The sequence below is a fragment of the Vanessa tameamea genome, chromosome 9 (genome assembly GCF_037043105.1).
Source record: "Vanessa tameamea isolate UH-Manoa-2023 chromosome 9, ilVanTame1 primary haplotype, whole genome shotgun sequence".
In the NCBI taxonomy this organism is placed as follows: Eukaryota; Metazoa; Arthropoda; class Insecta; order Lepidoptera; family Nymphalidae; genus Vanessa; species Vanessa tameamea.
Genome location: NC_087317.1, coordinates 10,763,984 through 10,788,212, shown reverse-complemented (window position 1 = coordinate 10,788,212; position 24,229 = coordinate 10,763,984). Strand labels below are relative to the sequence as shown.

At 35.3% G+C, this 24,229-nt stretch overlaps 3 protein-coding genes across 17 annotated transcripts; 1 reads left to right on the top strand and 2 right to left on the bottom strand.

Moving 5' to 3' along the window:
- Positions 1-756: 756 nt before the first annotated feature.
- Positions 757-8,711, bottom strand: LOC113396978 (chorion transcription factor Cf2-like). 2 transcript variants are annotated; one of them, XM_026635094.2, is made up of 10 exons: positions 8,566-8,711; positions 8,045-8,333; positions 7,710-7,904; positions 6,634-6,774; positions 5,254-5,444; positions 4,828-5,026; positions 4,540-4,636; positions 4,119-4,312; positions 3,396-3,499; positions 757-2,507 (listed from the first exon to the last, which is right to left on the bottom strand). In XM_026635094.2, exons 2-10 carry the CDS (start codon positions 8,322-8,324, stop codon positions 2,472-2,474), a joined length of 1,437 nt encoding a protein of 478 aa, XP_026490879.1. In that variant the 5' UTR covers positions 8,325-8,333; positions 8,566-8,711; the 3' UTR covers positions 757-2,471. The 2 variants fall into 2 exon arrangements, with proteins under 2 accessions (XP_026490879.1, XP_026490881.1); XM_026635096.2 differs by lacking the exon at positions 8,566-8,711 and having other exon boundaries at positions 8,045-8,493.
- A 1,825-nt stretch (positions 8,712-10,536) lies between these two features.
- On the top strand, positions 10,537-16,030 carry LOC135193431 (serine/arginine-rich splicing factor 11-like). The gene is made up of 3 exons (XM_064215852.1): positions 10,537-10,637; positions 15,086-15,918; positions 15,978-16,030. The coding sequence occupies exons 1-3, from the start codon at positions 10,537-10,539 to the stop codon at positions 16,028-16,030; spliced, it is 987 nt and encodes a 328-aa protein (XP_064071922.1).
- LOC113396975 (zinc finger protein 875-like) lies at positions 12,477-23,650 on the bottom strand. Of its 14 annotated transcripts, none has more exons than XM_064215772.1 (15): positions 23,492-23,650; positions 21,901-22,036; positions 20,401-20,564; positions 19,920-20,027; positions 19,255-19,338; positions 19,154-19,174; positions 18,716-18,816; positions 18,227-18,358; positions 17,887-17,985; positions 17,541-17,676; positions 17,112-17,340; positions 16,685-16,851; positions 16,326-16,501; positions 16,045-16,199; positions 12,477-14,803 (listed from the first exon to the last, which is right to left on the bottom strand). In XM_064215772.1, the coding sequence occupies exons 2-14, from the start codon at positions 21,927-21,929 to the stop codon at positions 16,053-16,055; spliced, it is 1,593 nt and encodes a 530-aa protein (XP_064071842.1). In that variant the 5' UTR covers positions 21,930-22,036; positions 23,492-23,650; the 3' UTR covers positions 12,477-14,803; positions 16,045-16,052. The 14 variants fall into 14 exon arrangements, with proteins under 14 accessions (XP_064071842.1, XP_026490872.2, XP_026490874.2 ...); XM_026635087.2 differs by having other exon boundaries at positions 20,401-20,545; XM_026635089.2 differs by having other exon boundaries at positions 20,401-20,533.
- Positions 23,651-24,229: the final 579 nt, after the last annotated feature.

Genomic DNA, 24,229 nt, shown 5'->3' with positions numbered 1-24,229 from the left:
ATGATCCAATGGTAGCAGGAGTAACCATAAACAAACATTAGCTTGCCATATTCCATGAGATTTGCTAATAGCTCTGCTGTATTATGCACTACAAACATTTGATTATTGTCTTTTTTAATACAAAACTTTTCCACTCACTAATTTCACAGATTATATAGACCTTAACCAACAATGTCATGTCAATTGAAGGCCAGAGACGTTTATTTATCTTTACTCCTTCCATCATTGCTATGGGGTCTAGTAATATAGCTGTGTCGAATTAGTTTAGGTATTGTGTTAAACTGGTTTGGCACCGCTGTTTTAAAATATTTAGTAAGTATAAGTTCAGTTCGATTGGGTTTGTACATATTTGAGGTGCCATGCAATGTACCAAAAATTGAGTATGTTTTACCTTTGAAGTTCCTCTTGTCTTTACACGAAATATCTTGTGATCTTATTTGTAAGTTCAAATGTGTAACATAAAGTACAAAATAAAAAAATATTTTGCACCGATTTTTAATCTTTTATTTATTCATACTAATAAATTAATCGATAATAAAAAGCACCTATTTTTTAAAATATATAAATTTGCTAACGAATATTAATAATAATAATATTACAATCATATCAGACATAAAATATTTTTCTTTAATAGTGGAAGCACATTATGTACTTGTATTAAATTATTACAAACACGATTTATTTTATTACAGACATTTGTGCCAAAGATATTGAACTAAAAATAATACAAATAACATAAACACAACATCGTATATAATGGCTGCAATGTAAGTCTTTTTTCAATTAACAAAGAACTATTTAACTTTGTACTTCATTTCTAATATTAACAATTAAGTATTAAATACAAAAATATACTTAACATCATTGCACCTAGTAAATTCAAATGAATATTAAAAAGAGCGTCTTCTATTGTAACAAATTCTTCTTCTACAAGCATGAATAATTATTGCTACATAAAGCCGTGTCTCCACCAAGGGAATATTGGCAACTATTGTGTTGTCGACCTATCTTAAGTTTTTGTAATAAATATTACATTGTAAACAAAATTGACTCAATTTGTTTGACTGTTCGTAACTTTCTGAGGTTTTGCAAACTTTGCTAACACAGAAATTGCCCTTTTTCAGTGGAAACGCACCATAATAATATTTTTATATAAAGATTTGTACAGACAACAGCTTATAAATAACTATAACATTCTATTTTTAAAATACCATACATATCCTATTATTTTTATTATGGCTTGAATCTAAGCTAATGCTGCGCTACGATTAGTCATAAACAGAATAAGCAATATATTATTGCGCCTCTAGAGTTGTAGAACTATTTAACAAATGTACAATATAACCACTTCATTGTAGTGGCGTAGAGTTTTATTACTCTGTCCTGCAATACTAGTCCTCAAACAAGTCTGTTTGTAAACAAGTTCTTTACTTTATTAAAACATGTAAAGTACATTGATTTCTATAAAAGTAATCTGGTATACTTTACCAATTACTATTATTATTTAATAATGTGAACGCTGCTTTATAAACTAACGTATTATTATCGTTTTAGAAAAACTCCAATTATTAATATAACAAGAAACATTATTTATACAATTTTGAATCTTTATCACAATTTATTATTATAACCGTTGGCAACTATTTACATATGAATATAATATATTTTATTTACAGAATTATACCTATTGAAATGAGTTTTACTTATCTGTTTAACGTTTTTATTTCAACAAAATTCCTAAACTTCAATTTTTGAACCCGACACTCTTATCAAGAGCGAAGAAAATATTTATTCTAAAAGGCAATACTACATTTTAAATTACAACACTAATCACTATACTATGTTGAAGATTAGTATTCATTGAAATTATAATTATCTACAATCATAAAAACTGTAACAAGTCATGTTTTATTTGTAATTGGATGAAGATTAACGAAAAGTCACAATATTACTAAATAGTTCAAATGAAAATATAAAACTTACGTGAAATCTTGATATGAATATGTCCAAGAGGCGGGGAGTAAAATTTAAGCGAATTGCAAATAATATATGATACAAAATATATATCAAGAATGAAACCGGCAGGTTTTCATTTTTGTAAAACAAACTAAATCTTAAGTTGACTCATGAGCTATAAAATTAGGAGTTTCAAAGATCTTTATCGGGTGTAGTGTGGGTCGACAAAAATATTGCGAGTTTGTTGTTACCTTTTCATTACAATAAGAACAATACCAATCAACATTTTAAACGTAAGCAGTTCACTTCGTAAGTACGGAAATCAATTTTGCACAATTTATTCTATTTCTAAAACAACTCTATTGGTCTTGACTTTTAGAATCGTATATTCTGGAAACATTTTTACGTATTTTCTTTTCCTTTTTAATAACTGGTTATACCTTCACAGCCTACTGTCAAAAAGCGTCTTTCGCGGCTGCGATAAGAGTCAGTAAGTCATTCTTTTCGTCGTTGGGTCAAGAAGGCTCCAGTGGCGGCGCGGGTACCGATTGCTGTTGAAAATAATAATAAAATAGAATTAGTACAATGTATTATTGGTTGGCGTGTGATGTTTTTTTTCTTATTCTAATATAATATTAACAATTACAATGATCATAAACAACATGTTACAATACGAATTCCTAACAAGTTATTTGTTTAAACCAGCGAAATATTTAACTAAAATTAATAAAATATATAAATTTTTTGGTAACTGATCTCTGAGAGCAATTGCATCAACTTAATAAGATTCATATTTTTGGCGTGACCTGAGATTTTTATTCGGGACATCAAGATCCAATCGAAATCCAATCCAAAATCCACAAAAATTAAAACCACGAGACCAATGAGACAGTTACGTTTCTAGCAGTTTTCTGCATTTTTCCCAGCTGACTGTAACTGTTGACCCATAAAATACTCATCTGGCATTTGGATTTTCTGGATTACGTGTCCTAAGAGTGTCTCCTGTGACGCCGAACCACAGCTTAGGACGCCATCGAAAAGAGGATCCCACCAGCGGGTTCGGTTTAATCTAACCTAACAAGTTAACATTCGTTGCGTGGTGGATACGACACTTAAACGTCTACGAGTCGGAATAGAGGAAAAATACAATATTCAAAGTTTGGCTTGTTATGTATATATTACCAGTGATCCCCCCGAGATTCGCACGGGTCCAGTTTATTAGTTTTTTTTAATGATATAATATAAATATAATTTTAACACAATAGCACTCAGGAGTAATGTAACTTACCACCAGTTTCATTTTTTTAAATTGTATCATTACATCCGGAGACTACCTCCTACATACAAAGGAACAAATTTTACCGCTTTATAATATTAGTACAGATTATGCAGTGATGTGAAACGTAACAAAAGCCGCTGTATCGCGCGGCGCCGCTTACCTGCGAGAGCGGCGGCGCGGTGGCCTGCTGCGACAGCTCCGCCTTCACGCGGCGCGCGATGTGCGAGCGCGTGTGCTTGCGCAGGTGGTCCTTGCGGTAGAAACCTGGACCCACATTATTATAGTATCACGTATTCTGTTAACACACATTATATTTCTTATACTAAATAATGTAGTCTTGATTTCGGTCACCGCAACCAATTTCGAGCGAGACGAGCCAACTACGCAGGATATGTCATACACAAATGTGTGCGCAAATCGAAGTCAGTGTACTTTTCTTTAATCCTACTCTACTTTAATCCTCATTCTCATAATACGTTGTGATGGCAAATTCGTAACGACCTGGAAGAGTTCAGACGCAGGGCTTTACTTTTCCGAGGCACGGGAGAGTTCACACTTCCAACTTCTTCTTATACTGTAATACTGTTTTCTAGTGTAAAGTCTGAGTGAGCCAGTTTAATTAAAATTTAGTTGACGGCGCATTCACGGTGTAAGAAGTTATAAATTCACTATACCAGCGTCTATGGGCAAAGGCTACACACTGACCAATGGGTAACCGTTTCATTCGTCTGTCTTTCAATTATAAATAAATAAAAATATTTTTGGGTTCTTTAATTTTTTTTCTTTAAAGTTAACTTTGAAAAATAAGTTTATTTATATGTGTTTTATATGAGTCTATGCCTCGATTGCTTTGTCAGTATTTGTGAGTTATGGTTAGTTTTACCTTTCCCGCACTCGTTGCAGACGTGCCTCTTCTCGCCCGAGTGTATAATAAAGTGTAGAGTGAGCTGCTCCTTGCGCTTAAAAGCCTTCAGACAGACGGAGCACACGTGCGGCCGCTCCGGGTTGTGCGACTGTTTATGTCGTGTGAGGTGATCCTTACGCTTCAACGCAGCATTGCAGATGTCGCAGATGAACCTGGCGGTGTTATGTGGTTTTTATTAAAGGGGTATATAAATAATGGATTAAAATATAATATCACTCTGTGACGTCATTTTCCTGAAAATTGATGTTTGGATCCGAGGTCAGTTACGAAGGAATAATTTGAGGACATTAAATATAAACATTTAATTTGATTCAAAGATTTAATCTTATCTCTTAATTAAATTTCCATTAAACAAACTTAAAAAATAGCATATACATACCTTCGTTCCATTGTATGGCCCACGAGATGTTGGTCTAGAAGACCTCGTTCGGGGTACGCCATGTGGCACTCCGGGCAGCAGTATAACGTGCTGCCGTCTGAAAATATAACAAATAGTCATAAGCAGCCAGGGAGATGACATACCCAACGATCCTTTAATTCAATAAAAGGGAGCATTTCATTAAAAAAATGTAATATTAAAGATATTTCGGGAACGAAATGAATAGATGAAATGTGTTTGGCCAATTTTCGCAAAGATATCAAAACAATAAAATAGAATAACACATACCAAGTGCAGTCGTCAGTCGTATCTCCCCAGGTTTCGGTCGAGGTTTTTTCTCTTTAAGCGCTTTCTTCTTCTTTTTCTTCTTAGAGATCGAGATGGTGTTCACATTGACTGAGTGGTTCGACTGTGTTGTGTGAGTCGTAGTCGGGTTCACGATCGTCGCTGTTTGAACCACTACGCTATTCACTACATTCGTCGGAACCTAGTTAAAAATAAACTTCACTACAAATCAGTTGAATTTAGTAGATGTTTTACTCAAACAATTTACGATTTTTTTTACTTTAACGCAAACGTAGGCGAATAACAAAAGCAATTATTAACTTAATATCTGTAATGTTCCTTCTATCGCTCTAAAATAACGTTCAATATAACATGGAACCGTTTTTCGAGTAATGTGGAAAATTTTGGCTATCCGTTATGCTTACTTACCGAAGTCAATGTAGAAATAGGTGGTAATGAGTTGGTAGCGACTGTGACGATGGTGGGCTCCTCTCGCTTGCCATCTGCAGCAGTTGAGTATTTCAGCAAGTGGTGCAGCGGTAGCGGTAGCGCGGACAGATAGTCAGCCACCCCGCCACCTAATGTCTGCCATGTCGAACTGTCTGTCACATCGCCTATACCTATGGAAAAAATGAAGCGTTTTAAGAACTTCATACAATATCACGTATTTAAAATTAAAATCAAAATGAATTAACTTGCTTCTATGTAAGTGCCAACATACTCCAAATTAGTATAAACATTTTGTCTAAATTTTTGTTTAGCGTCCAGTTGCGATCTTAACGAAAAAACCTAATTACCATAATTCAAAAAAATACTTGCATAAAACCATAAATATTTTTTAGGCATACGTAATTTGAGAGCAAGCAGCTACTTTTATTTGTTTAAACAAATAATCAAGTGTAAGTGCTACCTCATCATCTGTATTTCTTTGTAACAGTTTTTCCTTGACTGAATTTTACTTTATTTTAAGTAAATAATTGAACGTAAACGCTTTCACATAATGATAAAAGCCGCTATTCAGGACCTTAACTGTCCGGAAAACCGTTAAATCCATACGAAAAACCGGTGGTATTATTTGTCTTGAAAATATTATTTAGCGGCAAAAAGATGTATAAGTAGTATAAAAGAGAATTGCTTTCTATTTGTATCGGTATTTCCATTTACTTCTTTTAAAAGGATTTTGATCCTGTTGTCGTTAGCAGAAAGAGAACTGACGATGAAGATATATGTATAATTTGTAAATATTTTGTAAACAATTATTTAAAAAAAAACTGGTGCAAACGCTTAGAGGGCAAATGTTGATTATGATTAAGAAGATACATCAAAACAATGCCTACATAAAGTTCACAAAACGTTCGCGGCAAAACGATCGGTCGGATTACTTACTGTAACAATGAAATTTGACCTTTGCAGTTAGAATTATACAAATTTGAACTTGTAAGCCGTGGGCAATATTATATTATTTGTATTTCTCATTTATGACCAATAAGTAATAAAAAAAATAAATATAATAAAATAAAGTAATAGCTATACATACTTTTTATTTTATTAATAAATTGCACCCGAACGAAAACGTAATATATAATGCAATCCACGGCTGGTTTTACAAATATTAAATCCTAGGAACGCCAAAGTATTGCTATACGTGTATACACAAAAGCCAAATCATGGTTAAATAGGAGACGGATCGCTTGTTTATGTAATAAAAAAGCATTAATATTAAATTATGGTGTTCGATTTGCAACTCAACAATTAATCCGGACGTTCTTGTTAGCGGGGTTCAACTGTATTTGTAATATATATACTGACTGATGAACTCTGCGGGCGCGGTTAGATCCCTGTGGTTGCGTCCCTCCTGCTTGATAGCTCGTGCGAGTGCCGCACCTTCCTTTGGCTCATGCAGCACAACCAGCAGCTGCTGCGTGCCTTGTTGCAACGGCGCTTGCGACACTGTTTTATATCATCAGCATTAAATCAATTGCATAAATTTCACTACTTAGTTTCCCTGCTAGGGCATACAAATGGGTGCCCCACTGAAGTTTGGAGTCACGGGTAATCCCTAGAAAGACCGTCGACTCAACAAACTCAAGTCTTTCTTTATTAAAAATAACCGCAGATGAATTAAACTTTACATTTGGCAGAGAAACAGGTTTGCAGTCAAACTTTATCTTATACCTACTTAGAATATGTTGTTAAAATAACTTTATAAAATGTTTCCTCAATTAGACTAAATTACAAAATAAAATTGTACAAATGTGAATAAAAAGGAAATTTCCTAATATCAAAACTTTTATTGTACAAGGCACCAAAGAAAACAGAATTATCATATAAAGCCTATTCCAATGGAAGTAGGAAAAAAGATAAACAAACCTTAGATTTACATATTTCATGCGATTTGCTAATAACTCAGCTATATTGTGCACTACTAAGAGTTTATGATTAATATATCTTTATTTATAATACAACACTACTGCACTTAACCACTTATTTCCACTTTAATTTTATTTCCAAAATTTTGATAACACTTTTGTCGACGTTCAAAAAGTATTTTTTTCGCAAATTCATAGTGAATATCATAGATCAATCAAGCTCTCGAACACTTATGTCGTGTTAATTTGCTATCAAATGTTGTTTATTTGACTTTTTTCCTGTGATGGTTGGAATAAAGTATAGGTACAAACGTTTTCAGTGCATTGAGGGTAAAGGAATTTGTTATTTTCCTACAAGTATCAGAGTCTATTTGAAAAGGTAACTAAACTCACCAAAAGGTTGACCATTTATTCATCTGCCTTCTTAAAATTAATAAAATAAAATAAATTGAAAAGTATTACGACGTACATTTTCTGATGTTTGAACTAACGCATGTAGTACAGTATAATACTTACCCTGGTGTTGTTGCATCATGGAAGCCATCAGATCATGGTGCAGCTCTTCACGATACTCCCGTTTGTCACGTTGTTCTCCTTTCAGAACCGTCTCCTGCACGTAGCCCACTTGCCCTCCACCTCCGTACGCGATGTTACCCACGTTCACGGTTGAAGAGGTGGCCGTTATACTCTGATATTTAACTCCTGTATTTACTGCAATCATATTATTTTCGTTTGTTGTTATTTTTTTTATATTTACAGAATCACTCAGCTAATATTTTTATTTCCAAGCAAAACTATTACAGCAACGATAATAGAAAATAATAATAATAATCATGTATATACAAACTTACCACTATGTATAGGCGCGATTCCCGCCAACGTAACCGTCCCCGGCTGAGCATTGCTGACCACCACCACACTCTCGGCTTGCCTGAATTTGACCCCATCGACAGCAACGCCGGCGGCCGGTGCCACCGCAAACTGCACTCCACTGCCCGAGGCCTGATAACGTGTCTCCTGCACCACGCTGCCACCGCCGCTGCCCTCGTACCCGAACTTGGCGGCGAACTGATGAATGGTCGGTATTGCCGTCGCCGACGGAATATGTCCGGTAAACGGCGCGAAGTTCATGGTTTATATCTGAAAACGCGGACATTTTCAAGGTTGCGTGTACTCGGTATCAGGTAACGCCAGAGAAAGGGTGCGGCCCCGGAGGGCGCTCACTCAACCCCCGCCGTTCTGCCTCACCCCAGTCTCACATTTCTAGCGCTTTATTTTTAACCGCGCTCCCACACCATCGACCGTGAAACCGGCGTACGGGCAAAGGAGCACGCACGTAGGAGTCGCATAGGAGTAATACAAGAACCATTACCTCGTTTATGTCCCGATTGCGAGTTTTCATCACGTTTTATTAGTCGGTCGTGGCTGAAATACGGTCGGGGTTGTATGGCGGGGTGCGCGGGCAGGCTGCGCGCAGGCGGAGCGCATGTGCGGTGCGCGGAGTGGGCATGGGGGTGCGGCCGAGCCTACACGTGTTTTAGGAGGACTTGTTGAGGCCCATTCTATGGGTACACCATGAATGGTTTTTCGCGACAAGGGGATGGGGATATTTAGCCGGTTTCATAATGAACATTAATTAGTTTGATTTATAGACGTCTCGCTGCCAATATAAATTTATACTTATTTATTTTACAGCAACGATTAAAACAATAATATATTTATAATTATGTAGCAAATTATCATTTCATTAGTGTGATTGAAAATAATAATAATAATACGATAATTCAGCGTGGTAAACAAAAGCTTGGCGGGGGCAGTTCGCGATGAATATGAAAATTTTAATAGGATATACCTAGTTACTATTTATTTTATTAACATATGTACCCAACAATAACGAAGTGCGACTTTTAATGTAGCATAATAGCGTATTTAAATAACGCTGTAGGTACTGTCCGAACACGTTGTTTGAATATATTTACAATGTTGTTTAAATATATTTATTTAATTTTCACAAATATGGTAAAAAATGCAAATATGTACCCTACGTTACCAATTGTCAGCTTATAGTAACACATTAAATGAGTCAAATAATTCAAACATTTGTTTCGACTAGTAGAATTACACCGAATTTAACGTGTGGATAACCATAATTTGGAGGATTTGCAAATACCATTCAAATAATCAAACAAACCGGTAGCTTTGAATGAACATAAGCGAAGCTATTATGTCGGGGTATGTTGTCTATAACATACAATTTAACAAAAATTTTATTCTTATAAAAGCCTAAAAATTAAAAAATATATATCATTAGTTAAAAAATTGGTAGCCACCAAAGCTAAAAAAAGTATTCTTAATTTACATGCGTATGAAAACAATACTTTAGTAATTATAGAAACAGCGCTTTGCTCTAAGTAAGGCATCGTTCATAGATTTCTGTGTCCAGCCTTTCCATTCCAAACATTATTCAAGTAACTTTTTGCTATGCAAACGTACTGCATCGAATAATCGAATATATATCTAACATTGGTCGTGTGCGTTGGAGAACTCTCGCCTGTAATTGGGAGATGCGAAATGTAAATTTATAATAAAAATAATAAAAAAAAACAAACTATTATTTTTTAACGTTTTTATTTTATCAACAAATAATTTTTTTCACATTAAACAAAAAGAACACATCTTCCTCTACATTTTCACCACATAGGACAAAAAATGGGTGTATTTAGGTATACTTCAATTCATTTACTTATCATAGACTAAGTTACATCTATTAGAAGCATTTTAGTTTACGAGAAATCGAACATCAAACCAAACATTTTGGATCACAGGATAAATTCTGTTGCATTTTTTTTTAATAGAAATCAATATTACATTGTAAGTAATTACAAAACGATAAGGATAATAAAAAGACATGCTGCCATAAAAACATTTCTAAAATGAACAACCAAAACGGCCGTGAACCTCAAACACGGCGGTTTGAGGTTCACGATTCTTTTAAATCTTTATGCCTCTTCGTGTATCTTTATTTGAAATAAGCTGTCTCGCTTCGCGCCAACTTTTCCACGCCAAAAGACTCGTGCAATTTTCTGCATCGGAATATAACTTTCAAATTCATTGTTTAGATGTATTGGCTGTATTTCAAAAAGATTGGCCTCGAAATGGTCCAGTTCATGCGCACAGATGTCGTCGATATCGTTAAAATGTAGATATTTATTAAGCAATAAAAAACGATGGATAGGCATGTTTAAAACGCAAAAACCGGGAGTAAGAAAAATGTCAGGGGTAGAATACCAGTTTTCTCCCGTTCGGGTCATACCAACGAGCGATTCGGATTCTTGGATATAAAATGGCTTTATTCGATTCAGGTGATTTTTCTCCAAACAAACTTAGTAGCTTCAAGGCTGGTTCGTCGCCGTTAGAGGAACATCGGCGGGTGCAGGGTCGCAGGTAAGCGCTAGATCTACGGCGGGTGCGGAGTTTCCGACAGCATCCTTATCCTAGTCTAAGGGTGGCTCCATAATATGCGTGCGTGTCCAGGGTGCACGTGGGCACGAGACTTGTCGTTGAAGTTGTTAGTAACTATCAAAATAACAAAATTGACATACTGCAATTTTTTTCCATTTCTTAGTGTATCAAGAGGATACAACGTGATTTGTTGATTATATTATAGGAAAAAAATGTTTGTGTTAAAAGTAAAGGATATCACAATAAGTAACTCAAATAAAAACTTCAAAAACTGCACCGGTGGCACGGTGGAGTTTACAGGTGCGGGGTACAAACAAGCGACTTTAGAGAAACGTAGTGTTTCAAATATTTTTAGTTTTTCCTAATAAAATGAGTATTTTTATACAGAGATAATAGGGTTCAATGTTAAACTTATAATAATAAAAAAAAAAAAACACAACGTAGGAAATCAGCGACTTTATTTTTTAATCTCATTATTAATAAATAAAAGTTTTCATACAAAAATTACCCTCTAAACTCCATTAAGAAGTTGATTGCCTATTTATTATGCCTTAATTTTATAATACTTGTAACTACGATAAAAAAGTATGTATAAAAATAATAATCTAAATTGGTTAACTTTTACCAATTGAAGTTAAGAAGAAATTTTTTAGCTTTACATTAAAAAACATCAACACTAAGTAAAAAAGAAGATTATGGAAAAATATAATTATGTTCTTCGATCTAGGATTAGGTTATTGAATGTTTCGGAACTAGCATATAATTTTATCGACTAATAATGTACAACTTATCTACAAAATTCTTAAAAAAAAAATGTCTCAATACAATACCTCAGAGCACCTCAATTTGATCATAGGTCCGAATAAAAATCATGAACCAAAAGATGCCTATAAACTTATAACTAAGTACAAAAATAATTCGTAAAACAAATTTACATCTATATTAAAGCTGAAGTGTTAATATCTTGTGATGTAAAGTTGGGTGTGTAAACAACTTTTTGTCATTTTGAAGGTTATAACTTAAATTAATAAACGTAGCGATACGTACAATACTTTAAAAATAGAACAGATACAAGAATAGTCTGAACGTAAATGTGTTACTCAACCTTTTTTTATATCCTTGCTTTATGCGTGTTTTAGCATTTTGTTTAGTAGTTATTAGAGTTTGCCATTTTGATAAAATCTTCGCAGTTAGAAATTCGGCAAATTTCTAATTAGGCATAATAGATCCCAGCCAATATTGTCATTTAAGTATCTTATAATCAAAATTCTAGTATTATAATTTAAAAACGATATTTTTATAAAGTTTTATCCGATAAATTAAATTGTATTTTGAAGATAATAAGATACTTTATTTAATAAAATATTACAAAAACATTCAAATTACTTAAAAGAGTAACACGATCTCAATTTATTTCAGACATATTCAACTATCCAACTTACTTTTTACGGTAAAATTGATGCAATTATTTATCGATTTTAAAAACTGATATTATATAATCAAAAGTGATATGACTTAATATTACTTCCATTACAATTACTTTTATTGACACACTGCACATGACATGATATTTAACCCACATATGCCCAGTGGGGCTATTACGGTTATAGCATAGCAACTGTTGCTATTAAAAATTTGTTTATATCAAATCAAATAAAAAATATATAAATCAGTATTGTGGACCTGTGCATAATACTCCATAGTAGCGACTTATCGACTGCAACATTTATCAATCCGCAACAGTTGCTACGCTTGAACCGTAACAGCACCACAGAGCTTATGTAACATGGGAACCATTAACATATACATAATATGTTAAAGACAAAACTACATGTTGTAGTTTTTAGTAATAAGTGTTTTTTTATCAAAGGATTAAAAAGGACCCCTTAGGCTTAAAATCACTTCTAATTCACCAGGAGTTTGTTTAAGAAGAATTTCATATTTATAAATCAAATACGGTCTAAGTCTAACAGATGTGAAATCTAGACTGATTTTTAAAACACGGCTACATTATGTTAAAAGGAATCGCAGTTTTTCTTAAATATTTACAGAGTTATTTTAAAGATTGAATATCTTAACTGTCATACAAAAATTGAAGAGCAAACGCCAATAAACGAGTCTAAGAATAGCAGTATAAAAAGACAAGTAACTATAAAGCTAAGCAGATCTACAGTTTTATACAATCATAATTAAAAAGCATTTATTTGAAAAAACGAATCCTTATGATAGAAACCGTTTCATTACATAATTGAATTGATATGTATGTACGCGTAATTTAATTGATCAGCCAAAAAAAGTAATTTGTCAGATAAATATTCACTTTTCCGTACAAGCCCACATCGTACGACATCGATTTTATTTCTATTTAATATATTTTTTATTTATAGAATACGATTGTACTTTTACTGCTAAAAAAATATTAACCAAGGCATACGATAAAAAGTCATGGTCATTGTGCAGAAAAATATAAAATACCTAGGCTACCAATTTGATAATATTCGCGAGCGAATTTTGAAAATACAATCAAGCGAAATAATTCTAGCAGATAAACATGCAGATCAACATACATACAAACACCGTTGCACACGTACTTATACTCTATTCCAACCATAACAGGAAAAAGCCAAATATATTTGGCAAAACATTTGACAGCCAATTGCCGCGATATCATTGGTCGAGGGCTTGATTAATCTATGATATTCACTACGGATTTGCGAATAAATGGCGTTTTCAACGTCGACGAAACTGTTAGCGGAATTTTCGACGTAGAATAAAATTGAAATTAGTGGTTAAGTGCACTAGTGTAGTATTAAAAATAAAAATATATTAATCGTAAACTCTTAGTAGTGCACAACATAGCCGAGTTATTAGCAAATCGCATGAAATACGTACATCTAAGGTTTGTTTATCTTTTTCCTACGTCCATTGGAATAGGCTATACATAGACATAATTCGCTACAACCGTGTCCCCTTTGACTTTGCCATAGTCGAATAGTTATTGTATGGTATAACTATCGTTTTGGATAAACTTTATAACAGCTATGAATACATACACCTAAGAAACGATTCGTTTTGCTTACCGATGGTAGAATTGTCGACGTTACGAGGCCTAATTTAAAAGTGCCCTGATGGACAAACCGTTCATAAGTGATTATTATATTAATTGAAAATATCTGTCACAATTAATTTTTATTGGCTGACATTGCCTAATGTTCCTACCGCGCTAAGCATAAATACAAATTGCCAAAGTTGTCTTCACGGTAAACTACACTAAAACGTGTAGTAAACTCCATCAAATTAAACTTTTGTTGGAAATCCACGAGTATGATAACTATTTACTTAGAACGATGCTTCGATATTTCAACGAGTGGATTAAGTCTATATAATAAATGTAAAAATACATTTCAGTCCATATGTTCTTTCTCTTACGAATATTTTACATGATCGTCTTCTGTTTCCTTGCAGCTGATCGACTCTCGGAGCGATCAACATTTGCCATTCAACAATTCATTGCCGGATGTATTCATTTGTATTTCATATTCATTTTTTTAAATTAAATTATTCGTTTTACCTCGTTAATGATTGACATGATACTATATTTACACAACAAAATGACTTTGTTTTCATGTTAAGTAACAACAAGTAAACGATAGCAAGCATTTAAATTGTTTGTAAAACATTTTCGATTCTTATTTCTGTTATTACGACGTGCAGAAAATACTAATAGCTTTTCCTATAAATGTTGTTTAGAGGGTGATTACTTTAATGATGCTGTCTTCTTTCGAATGTCACGCCAGTATTGCATAAAACTGACATATTAGTGTTTAACTAAACACCCGCTCGACAACGTTCATAAGCAAGGCCTTATAGCGATAAAATGTCAACACACTTATGATTAAAAAGTATTTAAAAAGGATATTTTTATAATAACGACATAAACGCTTTTATCGAATATTAAATGTTACGAGATGGAGATATTAATACATTATTTTGGACAACGATTTGAGTGGACTTTAAAAACGATCGAATAATTTTATCAATAGGTACATGTAATTAAAATAGGATAAAATATTATCCTTCATTCGATTAAAATTACTAGAGATGTCTACGCGGAGGGTCCGCTCGCCTCTGTAGAGATGTCTTCATATCTATGGAAAAAAAACATAGATTTATTAATAATATACACAGTTATGTTCTAATAATTGTGAACAACTATGTCAAAGGCAATTTTTATAAGCACATAACTTATAATTTAATTGTTAAATTTTTAAAATTACCTTTAGTTGATGTAAAAATATTGCTATTTAGTACGTTTTTGTTATGTTATTTGTACTAAAATAAATTGTAATGAATTAAATTAAATAACAAAATGAAAAATTCTTATAACTGGAATTTATGAGTAAGGTTATTTGTCTTCTTTGCGATTACAGTCTTCTGCGGTTTTTCGTGGGCCGACTTAAACGAATAGTTTCAAGAGTAGAACCCTTACAGGTGCAAGTGCGCGTCGGTAAGGAGCGGTACTCACGCAGACGGTCACGAGTGGTGCGCGAGCGGCGCGTCGATAAGGAGCGGTACTCACGCAGACGGTCACGAGTGGTGCGCGAGCGGCGCGTCGGTAAGGAGCGGTACTCACGCAGACGGTCACGAGTGGTGCGCGAGCGGCGCGTCGGTAAGGAGCGGTACTCACGCAGACGGTCACGAGTGGTGCGCGAGCGGCGCGTCGGTAAGGAGCGGTACTCACGCAGACGGTCACGAGTGGTGCGCGAGCGGCGCGTCGGTAAGGAGCGGTACTCACGCAGACGGTCACGAGTGGTGCGCGAGCGGCGCGTCGGTAAGGAGCGGTACTCACGCAGACGGTCACGAGTGGTGCGCGAGCGGCGCGTCGGTAAGGAGCGGTACTCACGCAGACGGTCACGAGTGGTGCGCGAGCGGCGCGTCGGTAAGGAGCGGTACTCACGCAGACGGTCACGAGTGGTGCGCGAGCGGCGCGTCGGTAAGGAGCGGTACTCACGCAGACGGTCACGAGTGGTGCGCGAGCGGCGCGTCGGTAAGGAGCGGTACTCACGCAGACGGTCACGAGTGGTGCGCGAGCGGCGCGTCGGTAAGGAGCGGTACTCACGCAGACGGTCACGAGTGGTGCGCGAGCGGCGCGTCGGTAAGGAGCGGTACTCACGCAGACGGTCACGAGTGGTGCGCGAGCGGCGCGTCGGTAAGGAGCGGTACTCACGCAGACGGTCACGAGTGGTGCGCGAGCGGCGCGTCGGTAAGGAGCGGTACTCACGCAGACGGTCACGAGTGGTGCGCGAGCGGCGCGTCGGTAAGGAGCGGTACTCACGCAGACGGTCACGAGTGGTGCGCGAGCGGCGCGTCGGTAAGGAGCGGTACTCACGCAGACGGTCACGAGTGGTGCGCGAGCAGCGCGTCGAGCTGCGCGTGCGCGTCGCTGTGCGCGTCGTGCGCGACCTGCGCGGCGGCCAGCGACGACATCACGTGCTGCGGGATGTTGATCTGCACCGGCATCGCCATGTTCGAGCTCGTCGGCACCTGCGGATCACGGTCACATTCATTCACTTCTCCTCCTAGTCACTGTTGCCACTGAAGTGTTAAGTGCTATATTATTGTGTTGAGAGATAATGAGAGTATATATGCTTTATTTAAAAATTAACTTACATGAATTGTAATCTCTGGCAAAATAGTGTTTGTGTTAGTAGAAATATTTGAAGTATTGGGAGTTGGTGACGAAGCCTGGTTTTTAACTTCTATCACATCGTTATTAGCCTCGTCTCTTGCTCGCTTGGTCTCGTGCGACCGCGTGTGTTTACGGAGATGGTCCTTGCGGTAAAAACCTACAAATTAATATAATGAAAATAATGGAAAAAAATGTTAACATCTACTGTCTCGTCGTATACACGATACATGAATTATTTTTCATGTTTAATGGAACAAAATGTGAAATGTGAAGAAAAGACAATGAGAATTATAATTTCTGCTCTTGTCATCTTTATCTTAGATCAAGGAACATAAGCTACCTTTGCCGCACTGCCCGCAGAGCTCGGTCTTAACGCCGGAGTGTATGACAGCGTGCAGGTTGAGATGTTCGCGTCGCTTAAAGCCCTTCCCGCAGGCCCCACAAACGTAGGGCCGCTCTGGGTTGTGTCCAAGCTTATGCCTTTCCAAATGCTCCTTACGCTTTAAACTGTAAACGTAAAATATAGGTCAGAAAAGAATACTCTTTTAAATTTCAAGAAAATATCTACATGGTATCACAAATGGGCCACCTGATGGTAAGCGGTCCCCATCGCCCACAGACAATGGCGTTGCAAGAAATATAAACCATTCCTTACATCGCCAATTCGTCTTAATAATCATACAGCTGTTTGGCTGTAGAATATCTGATGAGTGGGTGGTACCTACCCGGATGAAATTCTTATCGTCGAAATGTAATATTTTACTCACCCGGCTCCACAAATCCCACAAATAAATCTCCTTTCAATTTTATGTACAGAAAGATGCATTTCTAATTGACTCTTTTCTGGGTAAGCCATGTTGCACTCTGGACAGCAGTAAATGGGAGTTCCATCCGCTGCAGTTGCTATAACTACTTGACCAGGCTTTGGCCTTGCGGGCTTAGGTGGCTTCTTCTTGTATTTCTTTTTCTTCTTGTTTTGAATACGAATAGTACCATCTAGAATAAAATCAAGGGTTATGACACAAATATCATATAAAATATGTTACAGATATTTTCTATGGTATAGTTATAGTTATTTCTTACTAGTATAGGTTATTCTCAAATAATTCTCAAATTCTTTACATTAAAATTTACAAAGCACAACAAAAATTATATTGCGACTTTCTTTTTGTTCCATAAATATAATAATCACCGACCTTCATCTAAAACGGCTTCAGTGACAACCTCCTTTTTAATTTCTACATTTGTCATTTCTACATCGGGAGTTTCGTCCTTCTTAATCTCAGTAGGATTGAGTCGTAAGAACTGCTGTAGTGAGACAGGTAAGGTTTGCTGCAAAGAATAATGTCTGTGTTGGGTATTTTCGTAAAAAATAAACATTTGACTGATGATACCTACAAAACAGTTAGTTCTAATTTTACGTTTCCTTTTTTTTTAATAATTTAAATCATCACTTGCTACATTATTTACTAAATGACTTATATCTAAACTAAAAGCTTACATAAAATTTATATTAACAAAAATTACTTTTCGTTATTTTACCTGTGGTGGTAATGTGTTGAGATATTTAACGATATCTTGAGAAGAAGTTCCCAATTGCCATGATTTATTATCACTTGCTTCGGTGCTTTGAGAACTTTCCTGTTAAACAAAAAATTAGTTATTGTTCATACATTAAGTATAAAAATTCAAACTATTGTTATTTATGAACTCTAGTGTTATATATATATACATAAGTGAATTCTGCTGATTAATTAAATAACAATACATTGTGGGTTGTTCACAAAGCAACTTCGATCTAACAGGGTTGCCGAGACGTCGAGCTTTTGTTTCGTAGAAATATATTTTCAATTTTGTTTATTCATTAATTTAAAACACTTACGTCATCGTTATTTTCTTCGCACTCCTCCTTGATAATGATATCAGTGTTGTTGTTGTTGGCGCTCGTGTTGTTGTTTAGCGTCTTTGTATCTGGGCCGTTGATGATTATTTGATTGTTAGGCGTTATGTACACCTGTTATAAACATTGTATCATTATTAATAATTCATATTAAAATTTTAATAGAATAATCTACTCAGAAAGTTAATTTAAACATAGATGTATTATATTAATATGCACTTAAATTAATAAAATGATCATTTTCTTGTATCCAAGCCACACATTCTATTGACTTAAATCTTTGTACAGTTGTTGTAGAGACTCGGGTGAAGTATTTTCATACCTAGTACCATCAACGTACAATATATGGTGCGCGAGTCGTATTGGATAGTTGTTTGCAAAAAATTTAAAGAGGGCTTGCAACACATACCAGGAAATATATGCAAAGACGTTAAACTAAAAAGCAGATTTATTTTATTGTTATTAAAATACCTGGTGTTGTATGTTCTGCTGTATTTGATCTTTATTATCTTGTGTTTGTTGCTGATGAATAAGCTGCATTTCCTGAGGCAATGCTGCCAGTACTTGGAGACCTAACAAATATGGAACTTTTAAATACTTGTTACATTCGAGAAATCAATGTATTACAAAACAAATAAAAACAATCGATGGGTCATTAGGACATCGAATAGAATGTGAAATTTTAAATTACGAATGTTTGATTTTGTATAATTGCCGTGGTCTGAATGTGTATAAATGCCAATGAGGGTGTAGCGGTGGGTAATGGACAAATATTATTTTTCGAAATATGTTCCAACTCCATGGGGGTTACTTCACAGTGCATTACACAATACTTATTATTATTCAACGTGTATTCAATGAGAGTGCAACAAACATTGTTAAATCACAATAATTTGATATCTTAATCACCTGATCGCATCCTGAATGTACCTGAACATATTGAATAATACATTATTTTTTATTGTTTAATGTATAAATATTTTCTTTTAAATAGTTAATATGAATTGTACCTTCAGGTAATGTGTTTCCTATAAGCTGAATTCCTCCGCCATCGCTGCCATCTGGAGAATATGCTACTGTGAGAACTGCTCCTCCTGCAATCAAGTATACGACAATTATTTTATATTTGTCGAGTTCATTCAAGAGAGCATCTATACCAAATGAAAAAAAACCCCGTGATCAACAGTCACAACAGATTAGTCAAAATAGTAAGTGATTGCCGCGACCTCCATCCATCGTGACTCATGGCGTGTGTGTCAAATGTTCCGGTTACACGTAGCGACTTACTCGCGCAATCTGGTTTGCCGAGTCTAGTTGTCGCAAATATAGAAGTTAGTTATACGATACAGGATGAGCTTGCGCTGCATTTCCTGTTTTGCAATAAAATTGGGCAAATCGAAATCTGCAGTCTAATACTTTTTCATTTGGATTTGTATAATACCATTGTCACACAATTATTTGCAAAATATACGTAAATTTGAATAAATAAATAAGCTTCCACAGTGTTATCTAGTAGCTATCCAAATATATTCATTCAAGTCTAGGGTGGCTGGTGGATGATAAGTTTTCCTTTGTAACATTTTTTTTTCGTGTTAAATATTGTAAAAAATATAATTTGTACAAAAATTATAAAATATATTTAAATATTAGGGGCACATAAGTCGGCATTTGTTACCTTGTTGGAAGCCTTGAATAGGTATTTGCATCTGGTACTTGGGTTGTTGTTGCTGGAGTGTCAGGTTTGGACTCAGGACTTGGATCTGTACGGTCGATTGCGGGTCACCTGGTGACGATTTATTTATTTTAGAAAATAGTAGAAAAATAATAATATAAATATTAATAATAGGTTTTAGCTAACTAGCTAACACTTAGCTAATTAGCTGTACACTTTTGGCTTTGATTACATATAAACTTATTTTCATAAAAAGTACGACGATGTTTTTTTATATCTCGACGCCAATTAATTTGAATACACTAGCCAGAGTTCATCTTAACGTGCTTTATCTAGAGAGCCTCAGCTTACTCGACGTAACTGGTTTTATAGCCCAGCGCCTATATGGGTAGAGGAAGCATACCAGACATTTTCAGACGAACCATGCACGCCCTGAACGGAAACGCCAGCAGGGACGCGACGGATATATAACAGGGAGCGTTACCCGGCTTGGCGCCCGGCAGCGCGATGGGCACGGACAGCAGCTGCGGCGCGGCCTGCAGCGCGGCGCCGCCGTCGATGGCGCGCACGTACTGCACGCCCTCGCCCATGTTCACCCCGCCCACCATGCCCACCACCTGAGAGACATACTGTTCCACTATTGTATTGCTAATTATAAATATACTAGGAAGACTCATTCGGTCTCTTCATTTCTAAATAGACATTGATATGAAACTGTTTAAAAAACAATAAAATACATAATATGTATTTTAGCTCCATAAAAGGATGACCTTAGGAGATCCACCTCCTTCATGAATTCGTGGGACATTTAAACAATTGAGTTAACATGGTAATTTATTTAAAAAAAAAAAGCGTATATTAGATACCTTATGATTAAAACAATAGAAAATATGTATACAAATTTGTTTTTAATCTTATGGACTGTTGTTGTTGAATTAAAATTAAGTTGCAAGATTTAAAATTTAGGACTGAATATGATAACCATTCAATACTTAAAATTCACACGATATTCTATTACTAAGTGAAAGTTGTGACCATACAAGCCATATAACTGTTTAAGTAACTATTGTTGCATAATCACTTATGCAGCAAAACATTTGAAATTATTTTATTAGACAAACCATATTATATATTTAAAAAAATCGAATATTATATATTCATTTTATAATACAAATTGAATTGATTGCAACTGTATTGCTTTAGTCTATTCTTATATATATCATATGAATATATTTTTAATTAAAAATACCATGTAGAGCTCTTAACCCTAATTCCATAATAAAAATATAAATATAATTTATAATATATAAACATTATCGTTTCATCAATATCAGTAATATACTGATTAGTAAATAATAATTAGAAGCATTAAAAGTCTCAATTTTTTTTCAATTTCATTTTTCCTGAAAAAAGGTTTTGGAACGGATATAAACATAATTAGGAATAAACTGATTGGAACATTTATATCTATAAATAATATAATAATAATCTTTAGTAAGTTAGTAAAAGCCAGTCAATGTCCCACTGTTGGGCAATAACCTCCTTCCCATTGTAACGGAATGTTTGGAACTTATTCTATGATGCTGGCCCAGTGCAAAATGTGAATAAACATGTGGCAGTAATTCATCCCTAGGCATGCTGGTTCTTCACATTCGTTTTCTTCATGGGCAAGCATACGATGAATTTATATTAATAACAAATTAAAAACCCACCGGTGCTTGCCCTGTTTGAATAATTAAACTTCAGTTTCAAGATTCTAGCCACTCGGCTTCAGCCATCTTGGCTCTATAATAAGCGATGTACTTTGACTATTTATTTTACCTTTTTAAAAAAATTGTTTATTATTTAATTCATTCTATAAAGTTAGATAAAAGTAGTGGTGGGTCAAAAATTTCAGGTAAAAGAAATAAAAGGAATAGGTGCTTTTCGAATTATTCAATTAATATTGTTAATAGGAAATTAAATTTTACAATTGAATAGTTACCTGAGATAGTGTTCCGTTATTAGAGACATTTTGCTGCAACTTTGTGACGGGCAACTGGCCACCAGTCGTCACAAAGTGTGTCCCAGCATTTCCCACTGCTGAGAATGCAGCAAAATTCATCTCAGAGTCTTCGTCACTGAGGGCAAAAAACAATAAAATTATTTTTTTAAATCAATAATATCTTAAATTAATATATATATTTTTTAAATATAGTTTAATACAGTTTACTGTAATTTATCTAAATATAAGGATTATAAAAATATCAGTGGATGTGAATGATACTTTAATGGTTTTGCAATATTTTTGTAATTCCATATTATATGTCAATGTAAATTATTAGTATGTATAATCTTGACCCATAGCAAACAATATTGTGTATAGTTGATGGTAATAATTTATTCTGGTGCACTTCATATGAAGAAGTCTGCCTACCAAGAATCATCATCTCTTGTTGGCATTTTCTGCATGTCACACATAGTCCACTTTTCCGCATCAGCGGGTAAAAAAAGTAAAAAACCACTGTCCCACTTGAGTCATTCACGACCACCGTATCCCCACGACACTTTCCCACCACCGCGGCGAACGTACGGGACTACAGGGAACTCAATGGTAGGGCACATACCACTACCAACCACCAAACATGGCACACTGAAATTAATTCAACGACGGTGAGAGGCGAAAGATGATCGCGACTATAGGAAAGTAGGTTAAAGAAAGTTTTTATGCTGGCCCAACACTCGACTGGTGAGTTAGTTATACGCGCACAGTTTGAGTGTATGTTGGAGCTCTAACGTGATCCTCACTTTCTCTTTGCTGTACTTTCACAAGACGCGGCGAGGTGCGGTTGTGGTTCAATAACTGTAGGAAGCCTGTTAGTTGGGTAATCATCTTGTTATTTGCCTCTTTAGACATGTGTGTGTGCGTTTGTAAACTTTCAATAATTAATTCTCGTTTTTTTTATTTACGATAGTGCATGAAGTGTTTGTTAGAAATAAAAAAATCGCGATATAATACAGTGTTTCATTTCTTGTGTTATCGTTTTAACAGTTGTTACTTGATGTAGATAAATTTTAATACAAGGCCAACCAGATGTAAAAATAACAATTTGAACTTTGATACAAGGTCAGACCAAATGGAGCATACGATTGAAACAAAGAAATTCTTGCAAATGGCGTTTTATACGAGTTCAGTTACGCAATATCGTGTATTTTATACGTTTTAATTCATAAATCTTTTGTTTAGATTGTTATGATGGTGGGCGGATCATACGGAAGGTGCAAGGTTGTTAACCCCTACCAGTTCCTTTGGCCCAGCTGAGTGTCCATCACGCGCGGCGATACGCATCCCCACCAAGATGCGGGATCCCCTCCATATGTTTTCTATATACCAAATCACTCCCGCTCCCGACTCCTTCCACCACCGCCAGGAAAATCGCGAGAGGAGGGGTTGTGCGGCCCTCTCGCGCGGCACTCTCGCATCAACACTCAGGGACGGCCACGCGTCCCGACTAACGGTACAGCAAAGTACCGCTTTCGAAATAAGGTCATGGATATTCACACGTTACAAGATAAATGTCTGTCAATCGACTTACCTTTTAGATACAAATTATTCACGGCTACACAAAAATTACGATTTTAATTGTTAGATCACTAAGTATAATTAAGATTTCCATAAAACGACACATAAACATCGACGTTCCCTCTCTTTACAACAAATGAAATCCGCCATTACTGTTTATGCGTTTAACAAACTTGTCGCCAGATGGCGTACAAATAGTTTAACGTGATTGGTGAATGAAAACTGTTTAGATTTTAGAATGAGAAAAAAATGCAGCTGCAAAATTATAAATGAGGTCAACTCTGTTAATAATAAGTATGACGCTATTTCCACCTTACATTTACTTTTATTGGGCATATAGTAAAACATTTCGTAATTTAAACATTATTTATTAAGTTAAAAATAAAGTTTAATTTAATACACACACCTAGGCATAACAATACAGGTACACAATTCATTTTATGCACTATTCTATACCTAATTAAAAAGGGAACTGCTGTCCAGTTCTTTGTATTCTTTCTAAATGCAATTCGAATAATAATTTATTTTCATAATAATATCTGCTATCTGAGGAATTAATTCCTGGATCATAGTTAGGGCTCCTCTCTCTATCTGATGTTGGGCTAGGAGACGAAATTGCATTATCTGAATTAATTCCATTGCTCTGACTAGAATCAGAAGATTGAGAAAGGGATGGACTGTTCAAGTTGTTGTTTATATGCAAGTTATTTATTCTTTTTGACAGAGGCATGAATTCACATGTGTCATCTTC